Source organism: Caretta caretta, chromosome 25 (genome assembly GCF_965140235.1).
Source record: "Caretta caretta isolate rCarCar2 chromosome 25, rCarCar1.hap1, whole genome shotgun sequence".
In the NCBI taxonomy this organism is placed as follows: Eukaryota; Metazoa; Chordata; order Testudines; family Cheloniidae; genus Caretta; species Caretta caretta.
The window spans coordinates 8,860,919-8,878,199 of NC_134230.1; the positions used below are offsets into that span (position 1 = coordinate 8,860,919).

The window sequence follows — 17,281 nt, forward strand, 5'->3', positions numbered from 1 at the left end:
AAAGGGAATGGACAGAAATTCACAGGCAATTCAGAACGCCACCGTTTTAACATTCCCTTTAGACAGCTCTAAATGACCCAAGGAAGAAGGCAAAGAATCAGGCCCGCTGATTCCATCGGAGCTACTCCTGATTTATCTTGGGGCGAGCGAGATAAGAAACAGATGCAATGCGTTTTGGGGAAAACCCCACCCAGCCACTCATCATAGTACCCGGCTCTTCTACGGCGCTTGTCATCTGGAGATCTCAAAGCGCTCTGCCAACGCTGACTGGAGATGAACAATACAGTGGCACTTGAACGGGGAAAGGGAACGAACGTGTTAGCACGCAGCTATTCCTGGGGTAGTCAGTAGTTCACCCGCAAGACATCAGCTCAAATGGCGGGTGGCCAGAGAGCTCTCGAGCCACAGCAACACAAAGAGCAGTTGACACCATCCAAGCAAACTAGAATATATTAATATTTACATATCTGGTATCATACTTTCTAGGAAGAAGACATAGATAGAGGAAGTGGTGGAGAAACAGAGGGCTGGTTTATCACTGCTTGGGCTTCCGTCCACAATGAACCACCCTTCCGCCCGGTAAAGAATTCCCAGGCTTAATGTGAACGCTACTGAAAGTGTGTGATCAGAGAATGGTTCCAGGGCTCCCATGGCCATGCTGGAAGGGGCCAGGTTAGGGGACCAAGCCAGCCATGGTGCAGCAGACCCTTTTCACCAATAAAAATCTCTCTCTATAAAGAAAGTGGGGTTTCTGCTTGGCTCAAGACAAGTGGGAGCCAGCAAGCGTCTGATGGGAGGAAGAAACCACTAGTGTTCACCCTCCTGGCTTGAATTAAACACAAGACCAAACGAGCCCACATAGGCTAACAAAAGGATGGCGCAGAAGGAAACCAACCCCCAACACTGGTTATACGGCCCCAAACTGCTGGAGACCCGATGCTGGTCTCAGAAGCATCCGTGTATATCCAGAATGACTCCAGCGGAGATATTCCAGCTTTCTGCATCGACGACAACACAGGTGCTGTGTTTACAGCCTGGCCCTGATTAACTGCTGTGTTACCTGGGCACACACCTAGAGTGCCTCTGCTGAAACCAAAACAAGACTTTGCCATGAAGTCAGCGGTGCTCCTTGGGATTGGTGCTCCAGGCTGGATCCTCAGCTGGGCCTGCCTAGAGCACCATCCCAAGAAGCACCGCTGACTTCATGGCAAACCAGCCAGTTCACACTGGCGTGTCTGCACTGAAGTCAATGGAGCTACTCCGGATTTGCATAGAGCGGAACAGATTCACCAATGCGTTACTCTAGTTTTATGCACTAGCTCCATGCAGATCAATGGAGTCACACCAGTGTAAGACTGGAGAGGGTGGCACTAGCGAATCAGGCTCTCTATCGCCACTGTAGTTACTCTGGATTTACACCAGTGTTACTGAGCCCAGAATTTAGCCCTTGAATTCTTTCCCCTTGGTACCTTCTGCAGGGAATGCTGCTAGGACGAGGAGGGAAGAGACTGATTTGGCTGGATCCAGGTAGAAAAATTAAAAATCTTTATCCCCTGCTGGTGTGAATGGGCCAGGCCGCGTGGATTTCAGTATTGCTTTACAGCAGCTCAGGTCTGGCCCAGGGAATTGAACTGCTCTTTGCACTTTTACTACAAAGTCGATGTTTAAGGAAACAGTTTATCATGTGGGATAGTTTAAAAGTGGGGCAGAGGCATTTTAGTTGCTTTGTTCTCCGGGGGCTCATTTCACTTCCTTTGCTTCTGGAATTCGTGGCTCGTTCAGTTTGTTGGGTCCTGTAGACAGGCCAGAAACGAGCCATCTCCTAATGCTCCCATCTAAGGGATCCCTCAAAGCAGCAGTGGCAGACTGATTCCTGGGGTGAGAGCTGCTGCGTGGCCCGGGTGAAATTCACTCCTCTGCAGGGAGCCAGCCCAGCGCCTACATACCAAGTCCTGCTCAGCACAGGAATGGAAGTGGGATTTCGGTGGCGCACAGGTGTGGGGGTGGCGCGCCACACAGAAGTGGATTTCACACCCCCCCCCCCCAAATCCTCTTTTCAAATCTAATCGAGGGCCAGATCCTGTGAATTTCCAACATTCCCTTTCCCTCCTCGAATCCAGGATTGGCACCTCAATCTGGGACGCAGAGGTGTCCAAACTCAGCCCCTTTGGAACCACACCTGGGAGGACCCGTATGGCTCAGAACGGTAGAAGTTCCTAAGCAGGCATATTCAGCTGCTATAAGGCAATGGAGAGGCCCTGATTCACAACAGCCGAGGATCCGCCACTACCACTGCACCCTGGAAAACAAGCAGTGAGCTGGGAGAGGTTGGCGGCTCAGTGGGATTTCCCACCAGATCCACCCACTCGAGAGAGAGTCTCACTGAATATCAGCGAGGCCTTGAGGGAGGACAGAGCTCTCTGAGATTTGCATGCGTGCAGCAAAGGGAGGAGGAGGAGGATTGCTGGTCTGAGTTTTGCGCACAACCCTGATAAGAGAGAACCACACAATAAGGCAGAAGGTAAAGGGTGGGAAGGGTGAATGGGGTAATTGGCGCGTGGGCTTCGGTGGGGCTACAATTGGCCTTGCTCAGTAAGCAGCCAACAACTGCGCATGGGCGAGTCTGAAACACAAGGCTAGTGCTGTGCATCTAGCTGGAGCATTGAATGCAGCCCCCGCAGCTGAGCCCAGCATCCCACAAAGCCTGGGGAAAGGAAAGAGGCATTTGTGGGTCTTTCCTTAACGTTCCTCGCTCATGAGTGTGACTCTCACATTTGGCTGCAGCGTCCGCGAGCTCATAATGCTGTACCAACCGTCACTGCTTAATATTCTGCCGCGACACCAACAGCTGCTTAAGAGGAAGGGAGAAAATTCAGAGCTGTAATGGGGACAGAATCTTTTCCCTGTGTCTGAGACCAAAGGCCTCAGCGGGAGAGGAGATGACGTTTGCTGCTGCCCAGCTTCCTTGCGTCACCCGGGTGGAGAGCGAGGTGCTGCAGTGACTCACCACACTCACAGCAGGCTCCCGTTTGCAAAGCACAGGGCTGTCGACAGAACGGAAGGGCTGCTGAACTCCACGCTGAGTCAGCTGTGTGCGCAGCCCTGCTGGAAGACAAGTCCAAAGCTCTTAACATCGGGGGCAGGCGGGGTATGTGCAGATCCCTTTTCTTGTTGAAGACGGGTTAAAAACAGGTCAACTGAGCGACGGTTAGAGGAAAAGAAGTGGGGGGAAAGGAGCCCCAGGGGGCTGCTGAGTCTCCTCACCTCCTGGCAGGATCCCAGACACCTTGGGGGGAAGGGAGCGGGGGTGGGAGGAGTGCCACACCACAAGGCTCCAGTACTCAATGCTCAGCTTCCTTCACAACTTCTGGATCTTCTCTGCCACAATAATGGGGTTTTCCTTGCGGATCTTCTCAGCTGCCTCCGCCTTGTAGTCATACGGGCAGCTGTGCATGTCAGAGTACCGGTGGATGGCACAGAACAGGTTCCCGCAGCGGCAGTCAAAACCTGGATAGGTGAATTCCAGAGAGACAAAGCAGAGTTAATCATTAACCATCAGGGCAGGGAGGTGACACAAATAGGGCGAGAGGGTTGGCTCTTAGCACACAGTGACACCCCATTTATGCCTAAAAAAAGGTCAGAGTAGGCACCTAGCTGCCTGCGAGTCCCCCATGGATCCCCCTGGTTATCCAGGGCAGCTCAGCTGCTGCCACGGGGCAGTGACTCGGCCATCACGTCATTTGGTTTCCTGTGACTGGGCCAGCTGTCCTGAACGGTGGGAAAAGGTTTTTAACAGGGCCTACTGCCCCTGCGCTCCCACATTCTCTGGAGATGAGGAGGGCTAGTGAACCAATCAGAAGCCAAGGTTGGAGGTCACAGCACGTCAACAGGCTTCCAGTAAAGATCAGGCTTCCTGTTCTCAAATTTCTGCTGACCAGGAGTCAGCTCTTTTGTGCCCTGATGGCAGGAGGAGTAGCTCAAAGTACAGTGTGCCACGTTAGATTTACAGCACAACCCATTCAAAGGGCAGGCCGAAGGCAGCAGCAGCACTGAAAGCGTTTGAATAACCAAAGATAATGGACTATGGGGAAATGACCCTGTTTCAGACACCAGTTTGCTGAAGCTCAGATAATTGAGGTTGTGCTGTATTTTGATGGATTTCGCTAGATACTAGGTAACAGACTGGTTACTCCTTGGACATTTTAGGTCTGCTTTATCCACAGAACCGTGCTAGCTACAACCATGTCCAAATCTGATCATTGGTCTCCTGGGAAATTTTCCAGAGAACTGGGTTTTATGGCTAATACCTCTGGTGCCTTTGGATGGAATCAACTACACACATGAACTACTCAGCTACCTAAGCCTCGGAAGTCTGTCATTTAATCATTTAGTTTAGCTCTCAGACAATGTTTTTCAAAGGTGTTTTAACCGGTACCATGATCCCAGTGTTCTAGACTGGGGAGTCCAGGCACAGAGCAGGGAAGTAATCTGCTCCAGTTCAGCAGCCGAGCAAAACCCCGGTCTCCTAGCTTGAGGCCAGCACTTTAACCACCGGACAATGCTGCAGCCTGGAGCACCTTTCTGGAAGCGACATGCTATGGAACAATTTCCAAGATGCCGGTGTGATGTATGAATTTATCCCCACCTGAGAATCCAAGGACACAGGTACTGACCTGGCTTCTCCTGATTCACAGGAATTCTGTGAGCTACCCAATATTCCCATAAGAGGGGGGTGGTGGTGGTGGTGGTGTGTGGGTGGGGCGGGGGGTGGTGGTTCGACCTTTAAACATACTAGTTAAGAAAGCAGCTTCCCTTCCAGGAGGGCATCCCAATCTGGAGAGCCTGCACAAAGAGTATATTTCCCCTCCTCTGGGTACCCGGAAGTGGACATGCTAATAAGATTTATATGATAGCGCTCAAAGGCTGCAAATCGAGATGAGGGCTTCGTTGTGCCAGGCACTGCAGAAAGACCTCGGGCTTATCTCGCGCATGGGACCTTAATGCCGGTTAAAGCAAAGGCTCATGTGTAAATTTCATGTTGCTAATCACAATCTATAACTAGGTTAAAGAGGAGAGAGCTCTGCTCAAACAGCGTGACCTCCGCAGCTCGGGGGTTCACTTTTTCCAGGGAAAGATTAAATGGTGGAGTAATTTGAGGGGAATACTGTTTTTGATAAGGAAACTCAGCCAAGTTAATTGCTTAGTGCATTCTCTTGCCTGTAACATCTTACAGGACCTGATTAATGCTGCTTACCTAGAACAACCCTGTTACTTTTTCACCATTAAGCTCCAAGGGGTCATAACAAATAGCTTGATCTTGCTTTCATCGAACAGTCAGAGTCCGACTGATTTTCAGAGGCAGGCAGGGGTTTGGGGGGCAAATTCTCAAGTGCTCATTCCTGGCCTAATTTTGCCCCTGTTACTCTCAGTAGGGATTTGACCGCTGACTTCCACAGAGCGAGGCCAACACCGAGTGCTTTTGAAAAACCCAGCCTAGAGCGCCGGTCCCATGTTACGCTGATCATGGTTATTATGGTCGTGGCTAAGGACCAACCAAAAAGGGAGCCCCATTGAACTAAGCACTATAGAAACCCAGAGTAGCAGACAGTCCCTGGGGTATGTCGGGAGTCACTGGTAGATAGGACCCTTGTCTGCAACAAAAGACTGACTATACCTGGGCTGAAGGGTAGAGGGCCCAGCCAGCTGGCAAGTCAAGTTCCCTCTTTCCAAGGAACAGCTGTATATAAGTGAACAGAGTGCTAGGGAACAGTGCAGGATTGACAGCCCTGGGGAGTGAAGAACCGGTACCAGCAGGGCAAGCCCTCCCTTCTCCTGCCCCTCTGACAATGTCTCTCACTGGACCTCAGACTCCTAGACTTTACTGCCAGAAGGACCATCATGATCATCTCCTGCACATCGCAGGCTGCAGGAACCTCACCCACCCACTCCTGTAATAGACCCCTGACCTCTGGGTGAGTTACTGACGTCCTCACATCTAGGTGAGTTACTGACGTCCTTGTTTAAACCTTCAAGTGGAGAGATTTGCTGCTAGCAGTTGCTGATCGGCTACATGCCATTGTAGGCAGTCTCATCATACTATCCCCTCCAGAGACTTAGCAAGCTCAGTCTTGAAGCCAGTTAAGATTTTTTTTGCCCCCATCATTCCCCTTGGAAGACTGTTCCAGACCTGGACTGCCAGTGAACGAATTCCAAACATCCCTATTACAAAATGAATGTGTAGATACATTCTTAGATTACCCAGGCTTCCCTATAGCCAGTCTTAACTGAGCTCAGCTTGTGCCCGGGCCTTATCTGTCCGTAGCGACATCTGCAAGAGGCTCACATTTCCTCAGTGGCCTCTCAGCATTAGGCAGAAAGTACAGAGGGCTTAAAAAAATCCACACACGTACTCGCCTCCTTCTCTGGTATGCCAGGGTCTAGCGCATCACTTTAGCTTTCCAGTGAATAAAGAGACCAAGATTTTCAAGAGTGACTTAAGATTTCAGGTACCTTCAACTTGCGAGATCTTAAAAGGGCCTGATTTTCAGAGGGTGGGTACTTTCTGAAGATCAGACCCTTTTAAGATGTCTCAAATTGGGGACCCAACTACCGAGGCACCCACAATCACCAGCTGTCTTCCGAACTCTGCAGACAGCCAGCTCCTTTGCCTTTTCTTCTGCAGGAGGCTTTGCCGAGCAGCAGCTGAGCGAAACTGAGAGGCGCGGCTCAGTTTGCTATTGGACTGCTCAGAGCAGCAAGGAAACAGACGAGAATTGTGTCACTTGCACTCTGCCACTGCTTGGGAAAGCTAAGGCTATGGGTTCAGTATTGTTCAAAGGACAGCATCCCACCGACCAATTCACCCACATTTCTTGTGATGCCAACACATCCCTTGGAAATTTCACCTCCAAACACTGACTCACCCCAACTCTGCTTATCTTGTGAAATCAGAGAGGATCACAGAACCAGGAGATATGGATGTATGCTTATGAAACTCTACAATAATGTCTGAAAATAGATACCACCTCAGGGATTCAAAAATCTGCTTTCCCTAAAGCAGGCAGGTACCGTTCTTGGCCAGAGGCCACTTTCCCCATTGCGTCTTACCAGTTAGCCCGATCTTCTTCCGGCAAGTGAAACAGCGATTCTTTTTCGGTTTGGGTTTTTCTGAAGTCTTCTCACCCTCAGCAGAGTTCTGGGATATTTCAAGGAGGGTCTCTGGAACAAAGAGAGGAGGGGAGAATTTCCTTACCTCCCTTCCACACTAGGGAACATTTCTATGTATTGTTTTTGTTACACTAGCACCTAGAGGCCCTCATGGAGATTGGGACTAGGAGCTGTACATACATACAGCGAGAGAAAATACCTGCCCCAAAGAGCTTATCATCTAGACAACAGAGAAAGGTGAGAGACATTATCTCCATTTTACGGATGGAGAATCGAGGTAAAGAGATCACATGACTTGTCTGAGATCCAGATCTCCCAAGTCCCAGTTCAGGGCTTTAGCTTAGCTAAATAAATAATGAATGTTCACACTTACATAGCATGTTTCATCTGTAGGTCTCATAGAATCACAGAATATCAGGGTTGGAAGGGACCTCAGGAGGTATCTAATCCAACCCCTTGCTCAAAGCAGGACCAACCCCAACTAAATCATCCCAGCCAGGGTTTTGTCCAGATGGGGCTTAAAAACCTCTAAGGAAGGAGATTCCACCATCTCCCTAGAGAACCCATTCCAGTGCTTCACCACCCTCCTAGTGAAATAAAATGCTTTATGCAGGTAAGTAAGCACCACTATCCCTACTCTACCTGTGGGAACCCTGAGGCTCTAAGGGCCAGGTTTTCAAAGGTATTTAGGTGCCTTGTTGGACTTCCAAAAGCACCTAAGCAGGCTGGCACCAGTCTCCCGTTGAGATCCATGGGAGTTCGGCGCCTAACCAGCCTAGGCACTTTGGAAACAACCACTAGGCACCTATCTGCATCTTTAGGTGACTAAACACCTTAGAAAGTCTAGCCCTTGAAGACAAAGGCTACATCTACACCGTAGCCAGGGGTGTGATCTGTGGATCGTGCAGATGTACCCATGCCAGCCGTAACCTTGTTAGCTCACTGAAAACAGCCAGGAGGATGCAGTGGAGTGAGCTTCAGTGCAGGCAGGACAAGCGAGCACACACCCCGGAGGGTAAGGAGGACTTGTGCAGCCCATGCTGCCACATCCTCAAGGCTGTTTTTATCAAGCTAGCTAGAGCGCAGTTAGTGCAGGTACGTCTGCATGAATGAGGCACAGCGCATCCCACACACCTCTCCCCCCGCTGCAGTGCAGACCTACCTCCAACAGTGTCTTGCTGTGATGACCACGCAATGAGTCAGTGGCCAGGAAGAGAAGCCAGGTCTCCCAACTCCCTGCCCACTGCCTTTTCCACCAGACTAGGCTACCTCTGTCTTTGCACCGCTTGCCAGAAACCACCCCCACCCTAGCCTAACCTACTCTTCCCATGTTCTTGCCCTGTGCCCGAAAGAAAAGAAAAGCTGTCACTATATTGAGCCAATGGTTGAATCCGGCAGCAGGATCTGCTTCCTTTAATGGCCACCAACACTCCATTTTTTAAAAAAAGTTTGCACAGGAACAAACAGGTGGTGTGGGTTAAATAATCGTGGCTTCGGACTGGAGGGGAGAGTCTCCATGACAGTGTGTGGCGCTGTTAGGGCTCCAAACCAATTGTAACTGACCAGAAAGAAGCCGTTCCATACTTAGCACTGACTCTTGCACTTCTCCACTTTACAAACATCTCTGTGAGGCAGGCGGGTTTGAACCTTACCGATCTGTGAAATGGCTAAGTGAGGAACGCAACTGCACAGTGACTCGCCTGTGGTCACAGAGTGAGTCACCAGGATAGCCGGAAATAGAACCCAGGAGTCCTATTTCCTAGTCCTCTGCCATTAACCTGCACTGGATCGATCGCCACTCATTCCTCGAGAGAGATGGCACGGAACTCAGCCTGCAACCACAGAGAGGGGCACACCCAGCAGTGGGTTGCTTCCAGGTGTTCTCACATTTAAAAAGACAGAAATCATGGAAGATTATCTGGCTGCCAGGTATTTGAAGGTTGGTGGCTAGTCAGTTCTCAGCCCACAGAGTGATCTATTAGGCCTCGACCTCAGGCAATGAGGAAAAGCCTTTCCAACCCTTTCCCCTAGATCTTAGCAACAGATCGTACACGTATGACTCCTCCCTGTGTTCCTGGCTACTATTTTATTTGCTGCTTAAAATTGGATTGTCATTTATACTCGTGCCAAGTCTTAATCAGCTGACTACCTGATGAGGAAGATGCTGATGAGGTTTCTTCTGTGCTAATGTATCCGACCGTCTCGCTGCTGGTTTCCTCTCTGGATATGCTCATGGCCGTCATCTGATGGGTCACAGGAGTCTGAGTGCTGGGAGTATTCACAACAACAAACAAACCACAGGGCAAACAGAAATATTTTCCTCTGATGAGCAGTTATGTGAGAGGCATCTTCAGCTCATAAAATTAACTTCATTACATTCACAGAAAGTGCAGCGGCACGGTAGGTCAATCATTTAACCTTTCTTCTCTGGAGACTTTGGGTCAAGTTTCTCTTAGGACTCAAATGGAATGAATTTGTGATGATCTCAGCCTTACTCCTCCCCCCTAATCCCAAGGCCATGGACAGGATTCACAGTCCACAGAGAGAGGTCCAGGACTGGAACAGCTTCCGGTGAGGATTGTACAGCTATGGCAAAGCTGAGTGAGAACAGCAGGGGTGGTGTGAGAGATGAAGCAGCTGGGACAGACCAATGGGATTTGAATACAGCGGGTTTTGGGATTCTGCCTAGGGTGCACAGGCAGAGCTGTGTGTGTAGAAATGGGCATGGTATTTCTATGTACTACAACTTAGTATTCTGGGTCAGAAATCCACCTGATTCTTCTCCCTCGAAGAGTCTAAGCCCTGGATGTTTTTCCTTCCATTTATTAAAGTCTGTTTCAGACACATCTGTATCATTGGTTTTGAATTTAATACTATCTGGAGCCTTTGAAAGCTATGAGCAGAATTCAACCCTGGGTTAACAGCCATCAATGGAATTACAGTGGGGATGGATTTGATCTGGTGGGTTTTTCATTCCCTCTAGAAAAGAGGCAAGGCCGGTTTCTCTCTTTCATCAACAGCCCCTTCCAAATGAGGAGCTGGGCTGGCCTCCCCTGCATTCAGCCGCTGAAGTGAACACACCCAGGCAGTCAGCTCCCTCAATCAAATTAAGGACAGAACTCTGCTGAACTTTACAGCAATGAACTGGAGACAATAGGTCTGATTCTCCTATGTCTCAATCTAGCCCTCCAGGGGTTTTCTAGAACACACATCACTCCTGTATCCAGGTGCTGCACCGGTACATTAGCCACACATAGGGAGGTCTATAGTGGACTTCCCGAAGTATTGTGTTCCTCTCATTCACAGCATTTTTACACCTATAGTTCCACTGACTTCAATGGAATTATTCTCCTCTCAGGCTGGTGTAAAGAGTCAGGCCCTGTGGCTTGTCTGTACAGACAGGATGCTCCTCTGAAATGAAGCAGGCGGAGAGGAAAAGGATCAGACAGGGTTAACCTAAGCAAAGCTCCAAGCAGCACCTGCATGGAGGTGGAAGGATACTCACAGGTGCCTTTCATACCTGGCCCCATATGTCAGCTAGTCACCTTTGGGGCATTAGAAGCTTGGATGCTGGCCCTGGTGTCTGGGAGGTGAACAGTCAGTGATCTCTTTAGACCCAGACTGTTTTAGAAAAGCTAATCAGCTGTAAGGGAGAGAATAAAAACCTCTCTCCTGGTCCCACAGCTATTGCTGGTAGATCCGCATAGAGTTTCTTGCCCCTACCTGGTTTTCACATCTTCAGGCGTCAGGTCTCCCTCTGTGCCCTGCCCTGGGATGGAATCTGAAGCCACAGGGCTGTTGCTGGGACCATTTGCTGCTAAGACAAAACCCCACATTCTCAGTGAACAATCAGAAATATCAGCAAGCTCCACAGGCGTTAACCAATAGCCAAGGGACAGCAGGCAAGGCTCAGGAATGAATTCCTGATTCACCTGGTGTCCTTCAGACCCAGGATCACAAAACCCTTCTCACCGACTCAAGCTGTTTTTGCCACAAGAGCCAAAGGGATCATCCACTGAGGTTTCAGCTGCTCCTGAGGCTTTGATGGGTGATGAGGAGAACCTACCCCCAAAGGCTCCGAGTGCTGAGCACCCTCAACTCCCATTGGCTTCAATGGAAGGCTGCTCAGCTCCCTGCAGGATCAGGCTTCTTTGAGAGTTCCCCTCTCAGTTTCTTGGTACTGAGAAACCAACCTGCCCCATTCTCCACCTCGAGACAGACATGCCCTTTGAAAGGGCCCTTAAAGGGACGCTGCAGGCGCCTACGTTATCTTGAACCCAAATGTTATTTTGCCACTGCTTAAAGCCAAAGGACCAGATTCCCAGCTGCTGTCAATCAGTGTTGTTTCACTGGCTACAACAGAAACACGCCGATTTACACCGGCTGAGGATCTAAACCAAACTCTTTAGTGAATTCTCTAATCCTCCTTAAGGAATAACAACCTCCTTAGCGTACCATCCCCCACAGTGAAATCAAGTACAGCATTGCTATGCTGGGGACAAAAATTATACAAGGGATTTATCAGGCATCTCTCACGTTGCTATCTAAGTACCTGTACACTCAGTGTCTGCGTAAACCCACAGCAGGAGTGAATCCTGCTAATGACGGGAAGAACAGAGTTTGTCTTCACAGCCGCCTCTCTGTTCAGTCACATGTCTAATGTGTTCAGTAGCAAGGATCAGATCCTTAATTTCACTGCTCTGATTGTCAGCACTATTGAGATGAGAAAACTAGACAACCCAAGTGGCCAATTTAATCCCTGGTGCCATTTCACTGACTTCAGTGGGTTTGCACCAGGGATGAATCTGGCCTGATGCCTCTGGTGGTAACTGGGGAGCTGAGGGAGCAGCAGAACAGCATGGAGTCTCACTGTCAGGACATGCAACATACTGGAGTGTGATGAATGGGAGCCATGTCTAACAAACAATTTGGATCAGGGTGCATACAATTAAGGTAGTGCAGGGATTGTGAGAGCCTGGTTTATATGCTCAGGCAGAGATCTCTCAGATCGGCTGAGAGGCAGCTCTACATTTCATCCATTCTGTCCTGGCTTCATAAAATATCACGCACCCAGATTTCCAATCAATGGACTTTCCTCTACCTGGGGGGCTTATCCGGCCGCTGCTCTGTTGCCTCTGTAGATACTCCTTATAGCAAACTGAGCACATCCCATTGGTCCGGGGGCTGCCGTAGAATCCACAGCCTGTGGTACACAGCATAGGCACCTGTGTTTGATTAGTCTCCTGGGCCATTGTCACTCCTCCAACTACAAAGCAGGAACAAGAGAGACACACAGTAGTTACATATCAGCGTGACATTTCCTTGTACATTGTGGCTGACCAAGGAGGTGCACAAAGGCCCCCAAGAGAGGCGTGATCTTGTGCAATTTTCCCCCCTCAAAAGTTATGCTCATGCACAAGTGTTTGCTAGATCAGGGCCCTTGCGAGCTCTGCAATCCATATTCACAAGTGGCCTAGTCCTGCATCACTAAAGTCAAAAGAAGCAGGATTGTAAGTAGTCCCTCCTCATACAAGTAGGCCTACTAAAGTCATGGGATACCTGCATGAGTAAGGACTACTTGTGAGAGTAAAGGCTGCACTATCAGGTCCCAAATAGCAATCAGAAATTTCCTTACGTGTGTTAGCAGCAGCTCCCTCAATCACTAAATCTAAGCATTTAAACGGACCATACTAGGGTGGGTTAGTTACGTTTTGCACTTTTACAGCTTTCGTTTTCATTTACAGCAAGTTTTCCTTTCTGGTTCTCAGGCACTAGCCCAAGGCTGTGATAACTAACCTGGAAAATATTAAAAGAGAACGTTTAAATCCAAACAAATGTCTGTGTTCTCTAATCAACTGCTTTGAACCTTGATGGGAGTGGGCTATGAAAGTAAATAAGAGAGAATTCCTATTATTACTAGGTTTTGTAAAACCCTTAACACACGCAATTTTTGGCCAGTCTTGTGTTGTTTTAAAAAAACACCCTCAAACTATTTTCACACCTGTGCATTTTCACATTCGAATGTGCTGCATTATTTATGTTCCCAAACTGTACTGAATTATTTTAAGCAAAAGCCATAAGCAACAGCTCCTGGTAGTAAAGAGCAGTGAGACGGAAAGAGATGAGAAACATACGACACAGCCTACAGCACAGATTATAAATTATTCCTGTTGCGTGGGCAAGATTCTGCGTCGGTTACGGTGTTGTAAATCTGTAGTAAATTCACCAATCTCAGGGTCGTTACTCCAGGTTTACACTGGTTAAAAGGCAGATCAGAATCTGGCGCCGAGCTACACACAGTACAGTAAAATAAGTTTGATCCAGTGGAAGCAAAGCCTTTAAAAATTGCAACAGGAAATTCCACTCTGCCCTTGGCAAAGCTTTCTGAGAGAGGCGGGAAGCAACTCTCTCCAAGCCCACAGATGTCCCTCCATGTGAATAGTGCATGTTAGAACTGGGTAGGTTAAGGGGTTGATCAGCTGGTGGGAGGGGAGCAGAGCCAGTGCTCCAACACAGTACTGTCCTTAGCAAGCACGTGGCATTTCTTCAACACACCCCACAGGAGTTACTGCTGCTTCATTCAGCTTGATGGAAGGATCCCAGCGGCCCTGAAAGAGCCATGTGCCTGTAAAACCTTCCCCTGGAGGGAACAATGTGTTGGGAACAAGGAACATTTCCCCTCTCCTGAGGTTTTCTGTGGGAGGGGAATGATTCAATTCTTACTAGCTCACTCCTCTTTGTTTTTACATGGGTGATTAGAGTTCCTTTAATAGTACCCTGCAGCTTTCCTTAACACAGCACGGATTGGGTTCCCCATGCTCTGCATTGGGTTCCCCATGCCCTGCAGGCTACGCTACGTAAACTTTACGTTCAGATAAACCTCCTCCGCACTTGACTATCTAGATGTTGCCCCGTGGATGAGATTAACTCAACTCATGCTGGGAATACTGAAGCAAAACCCTGGAATATGAGAGGACCTGGATGTAACAACAGTCCTTTTCGCCCTCATTTTTGGAAGTGGCCTCTAATTTTGGGCACCCCGACAACAGCCGCCTCTTTTGAATATAAAATCCTTTTGTCCAATGGTACTTGGGGGAATTACACAGAAGTGACAATGAAAACAATACTCATGCTATGAAAGCAGATCAAATGCAAAAAAATAAAGTGGCAGGATCCAAATGGAGGGTCCTACTGAGGAACCAAATGTGATCAAAGCAGGAAACGTCACTGCAACAGAAGTATATTCACAAGCAGAGAGTGTTGGCATGGATTTGGAGAGGGGGTCAAATTTCCCAGTAGGAGAGTCACCTCAGCAAAAGGCTGAGTCCTGGCACGATGCTGCTATCCCTTAAAGCAGGTCTAATCCTCGCCCCTCTTTGCCACCATGCCCCATCTTGTCCTGAGCCAGCAGCTTTGTGCAAAGAGACACATGGAGCCCTGGGGAGCTCCCGTGCTGCTGTCACTGAGGAAGGGGTACACCAAAAGCATCACTCCCTAGCAGAGGTCAGGGTCCAGTCATCAGAATGAACCTCACCCACTGCCCAGCTTGCTGGTGCTTCTCTCCCATGCTGCTTCCTGGATTAAACCTACTCCACCCAAAGAATTGGGATTTTTCTCAGATTCCTATACCCAGCCTTCAGAGGAAGTCACCTTAGCTCAAGAACTGCTCCAGCTGTTGCTTCCTGTCTGGGGAAGATGTCACCCCCACCACGAGCTGCCTTCTGGCAGGGAGAACAGGGCAACAAAAAACCAACCTAAAAATAAGGGATGAAAGTTAAAGTTACAAAATGCACACACCAAAGGGGATCACTAGTAAAAGCCCTTCCATGGATAAAAAGAGCAGCGTGTGTGGACATGTGTGCGGGGCAGGCGGACAGCAGAGATCAGTACTTTAATCTGCGGATCCAGAGTTTATTCCCCACAGGCTACTCACATGGCTGAGACTATGATGCCTTTGTAGAGCTCTGGGGCAGATAGTGCATTTTGTTCTGGGTTGTGTAACACACAGTGTATAATTATGGGGCTATAGAAATGCTTGGTGGCAACGGGGGGCGTGGAGGCATCAACACTGTGCTCAGCAAACAGAAGAGGAACTGATGGGGCGTTATACCTTTTAAAGCCAATCCATCATTGGGGAGGTTAAAATGGCCCCATTTAAAGGAGCTGATTAACAATGTCAGTTTATTTTCAGTCACCTGTTCCCATTTTTGGGGAGAGGCATGTGGCCCAGTGGTAAAGACAAAGCAACGAGGAGTCAGAACTACTGAGTTCTGTTCATAGATGTGGGAGTAAAGCATGGCCTTGTAATTAAAGCAGCAGGGAGTAGGAGCCAGGCCTTTTTATTACTAGCGCAGGTGCGTGAGTGTAATCTAGTGGTCAAGGCAGGGAGACTGGGTATCAGGACTCTAGGCTTCTATTCCTGGTTCTGGGAGAGTGTGTGGTCTTATGGTTAGGACAAAGGGACTGGACTCAGGGCTCCTGGGATCTATTTCCAGCCCAGGAAAGTGAGCGTGGTTGGTCAGAGCTGGGGGAACTGGGAGTCCGGGCTCCTAGCTTCTATTCCCAGCTCTGGGATGGGAGTGTGGCGTAATTGTTAACGCTGGGGATGGGGGAACTAGGAGTCAGGATTCCTGGGTTTTATTCCTGGCTCCGGGAGCATGATCTGGTTCCAGCACAGGAATTGAAATCCAGACTCTGTGTGGCTGGTCCCCATGTGTACAATGGAGCCGACTTGCCAGAGGGCTGTGAAGGACCTGGAGAGCCAGGCGCTGTCAATCCAGGCTGTGGGCACCCATGGGGGTCATTACTCTGCCCTTCAGGTCCCTGCCCTGCCCCGCCCCGCGCCACAGCCTCACCCCGGACCGTCTGCAAAACAATGCACCTGGCAACCTCCCTGCCCCCTAACTGACAGGTCCCTCCACCAATCGCGCCGCTAGCCTCAACCCACAGCCGCCCCGTGGCAGCCACCGCCTGCACGCCGGTGGGCGGGACGAAATCGCTCCGCTCGCCCCGCACCCGAGGGCCGCCTTGCTTCCAATAGAGCCCGAGGCTTCGCGGCCTTGTACTGGTTTTGTAGCCACGCTCCGGCTCAGGGCCGGGGCCAGGCCACGCACGCGCCCCCCCATCTTTGTGGGTGTGTCGGGGGGGGGGGTCCATCCGGCCCTAATTCCAGCCCCCGCCTTGGGCCCTCCCCGGGACTAGGGGCTTCAGGCACCTCCCGCCCCCCCCCCCCTCCCCCGGCCCTGCCAGCCTATGGGCTTCAGGGATCCCCCCGGTGCCCCAGGCCCTGGGACCCCCTCCCCGCCTAGCACCCCCCGCCCCGGCTCCACGACCGCCGCGGGCCTAGGGTATTCAGGCACCCCCGGCCCCTCCCTGCCTGGGACCCCCTCGCCTCGGCTCCGTGACCCCGCGCTGAGGGGATTCAGGCGCCTCCGGTCCCACGCCGCCCTGGGACCCGCCCCCGGGGCCTAGGGGGTTCAGGCACCTCACCGCATTGCCCGGGCCCTGCGACCGGCCCCCGGCTCTTCCCGGCGCCCTCCCAGGCCCCGGGCGCGTCTCCGGCCCGGCCCGGCCGCGCTCACTCACCGGCCGCCGGCCCCAGACGCCGTCGCCGAGCGGGAGCGGCCCGGCCCAGCGGCGGCTGCTCCGTCCAGACACCTGCGGGCGCGGGGGGGGCCCGACCCCGGCACAGGCGGTCACGCAGGGGCGGCTGCCGGCCAGCTCAGGCCCACGCCGGGGAAGGCGGGCTGGGGGCGGCCGGGAAACATGGCGATTGGCAGAGAGCAGCCCCGAACCGCCCTGGCTCCCTCCCCCGCCATGGGGGAGGGGGAGATGAGACCCCCCCCCCCCCCCAGCCAAGAGGGACAGAGATCTGATACTCCCCCCAGCCATAGGGGAGGGGGTGTAAGACCCCCCCTAGCCATGGGGGGGGAGAGATATGAGACCCCCCCCGCCATAGGGGTGGGGGATGTAAGACCCCCCCTAGCCATGGGGGACAGATCTGATACCCCCCAGCCATAGGGGAGGGGGTGTAAGACCCCCCCTAGCCATGGGGGGGGAGAGATATGAGACCCCCCCCCGCCATAGCGGTGGGGGATGTAAGACCCCCCCTAGC

General features: G+C 51.0%; 1 protein-coding gene across 3 annotated transcripts; it reads right to left on the reverse strand.

Annotated features, from left to right (window-relative positions):
• Positions 1-434: 434 nt before the first annotated feature.
• Positions 435-16,928, reverse strand: LOC125627175 (AN1-type zinc finger protein 5). 3 transcript variants are annotated; one of them, XM_048831048.2, is made up of 7 exons: positions 16,753-16,928; positions 14,818-14,921; positions 12,269-12,433; positions 10,891-10,981; positions 9,317-9,435; positions 7,108-7,218; positions 435-3,507 (listed from the first exon to the last, which is right to left on the reverse strand). In XM_048831048.2, the coding sequence occupies exons 3-7, from the start codon at positions 12,417-12,419 to the stop codon at positions 3,359-3,361; spliced, it is 621 nt and encodes a 206-aa protein (XP_048687005.1). In that variant the 5' UTR covers positions 12,420-12,433; positions 14,818-14,921; positions 16,753-16,928; the 3' UTR covers positions 435-3,358. The 3 variants fall into 3 exon arrangements, with proteins under 3 accessions (XP_048687005.1, XP_048687002.1, XP_048687003.1); XM_048831045.2 differs by having other exon boundaries at positions 10,891-10,984; positions 16,753-16,927; XM_048831046.2 differs by lacking the exon at positions 16,753-16,928 and adding an exon at positions 16,657-16,746 and having other exon boundaries at positions 10,891-10,984.
• Positions 16,929-17,281: the final 353 nt, after the last annotated feature.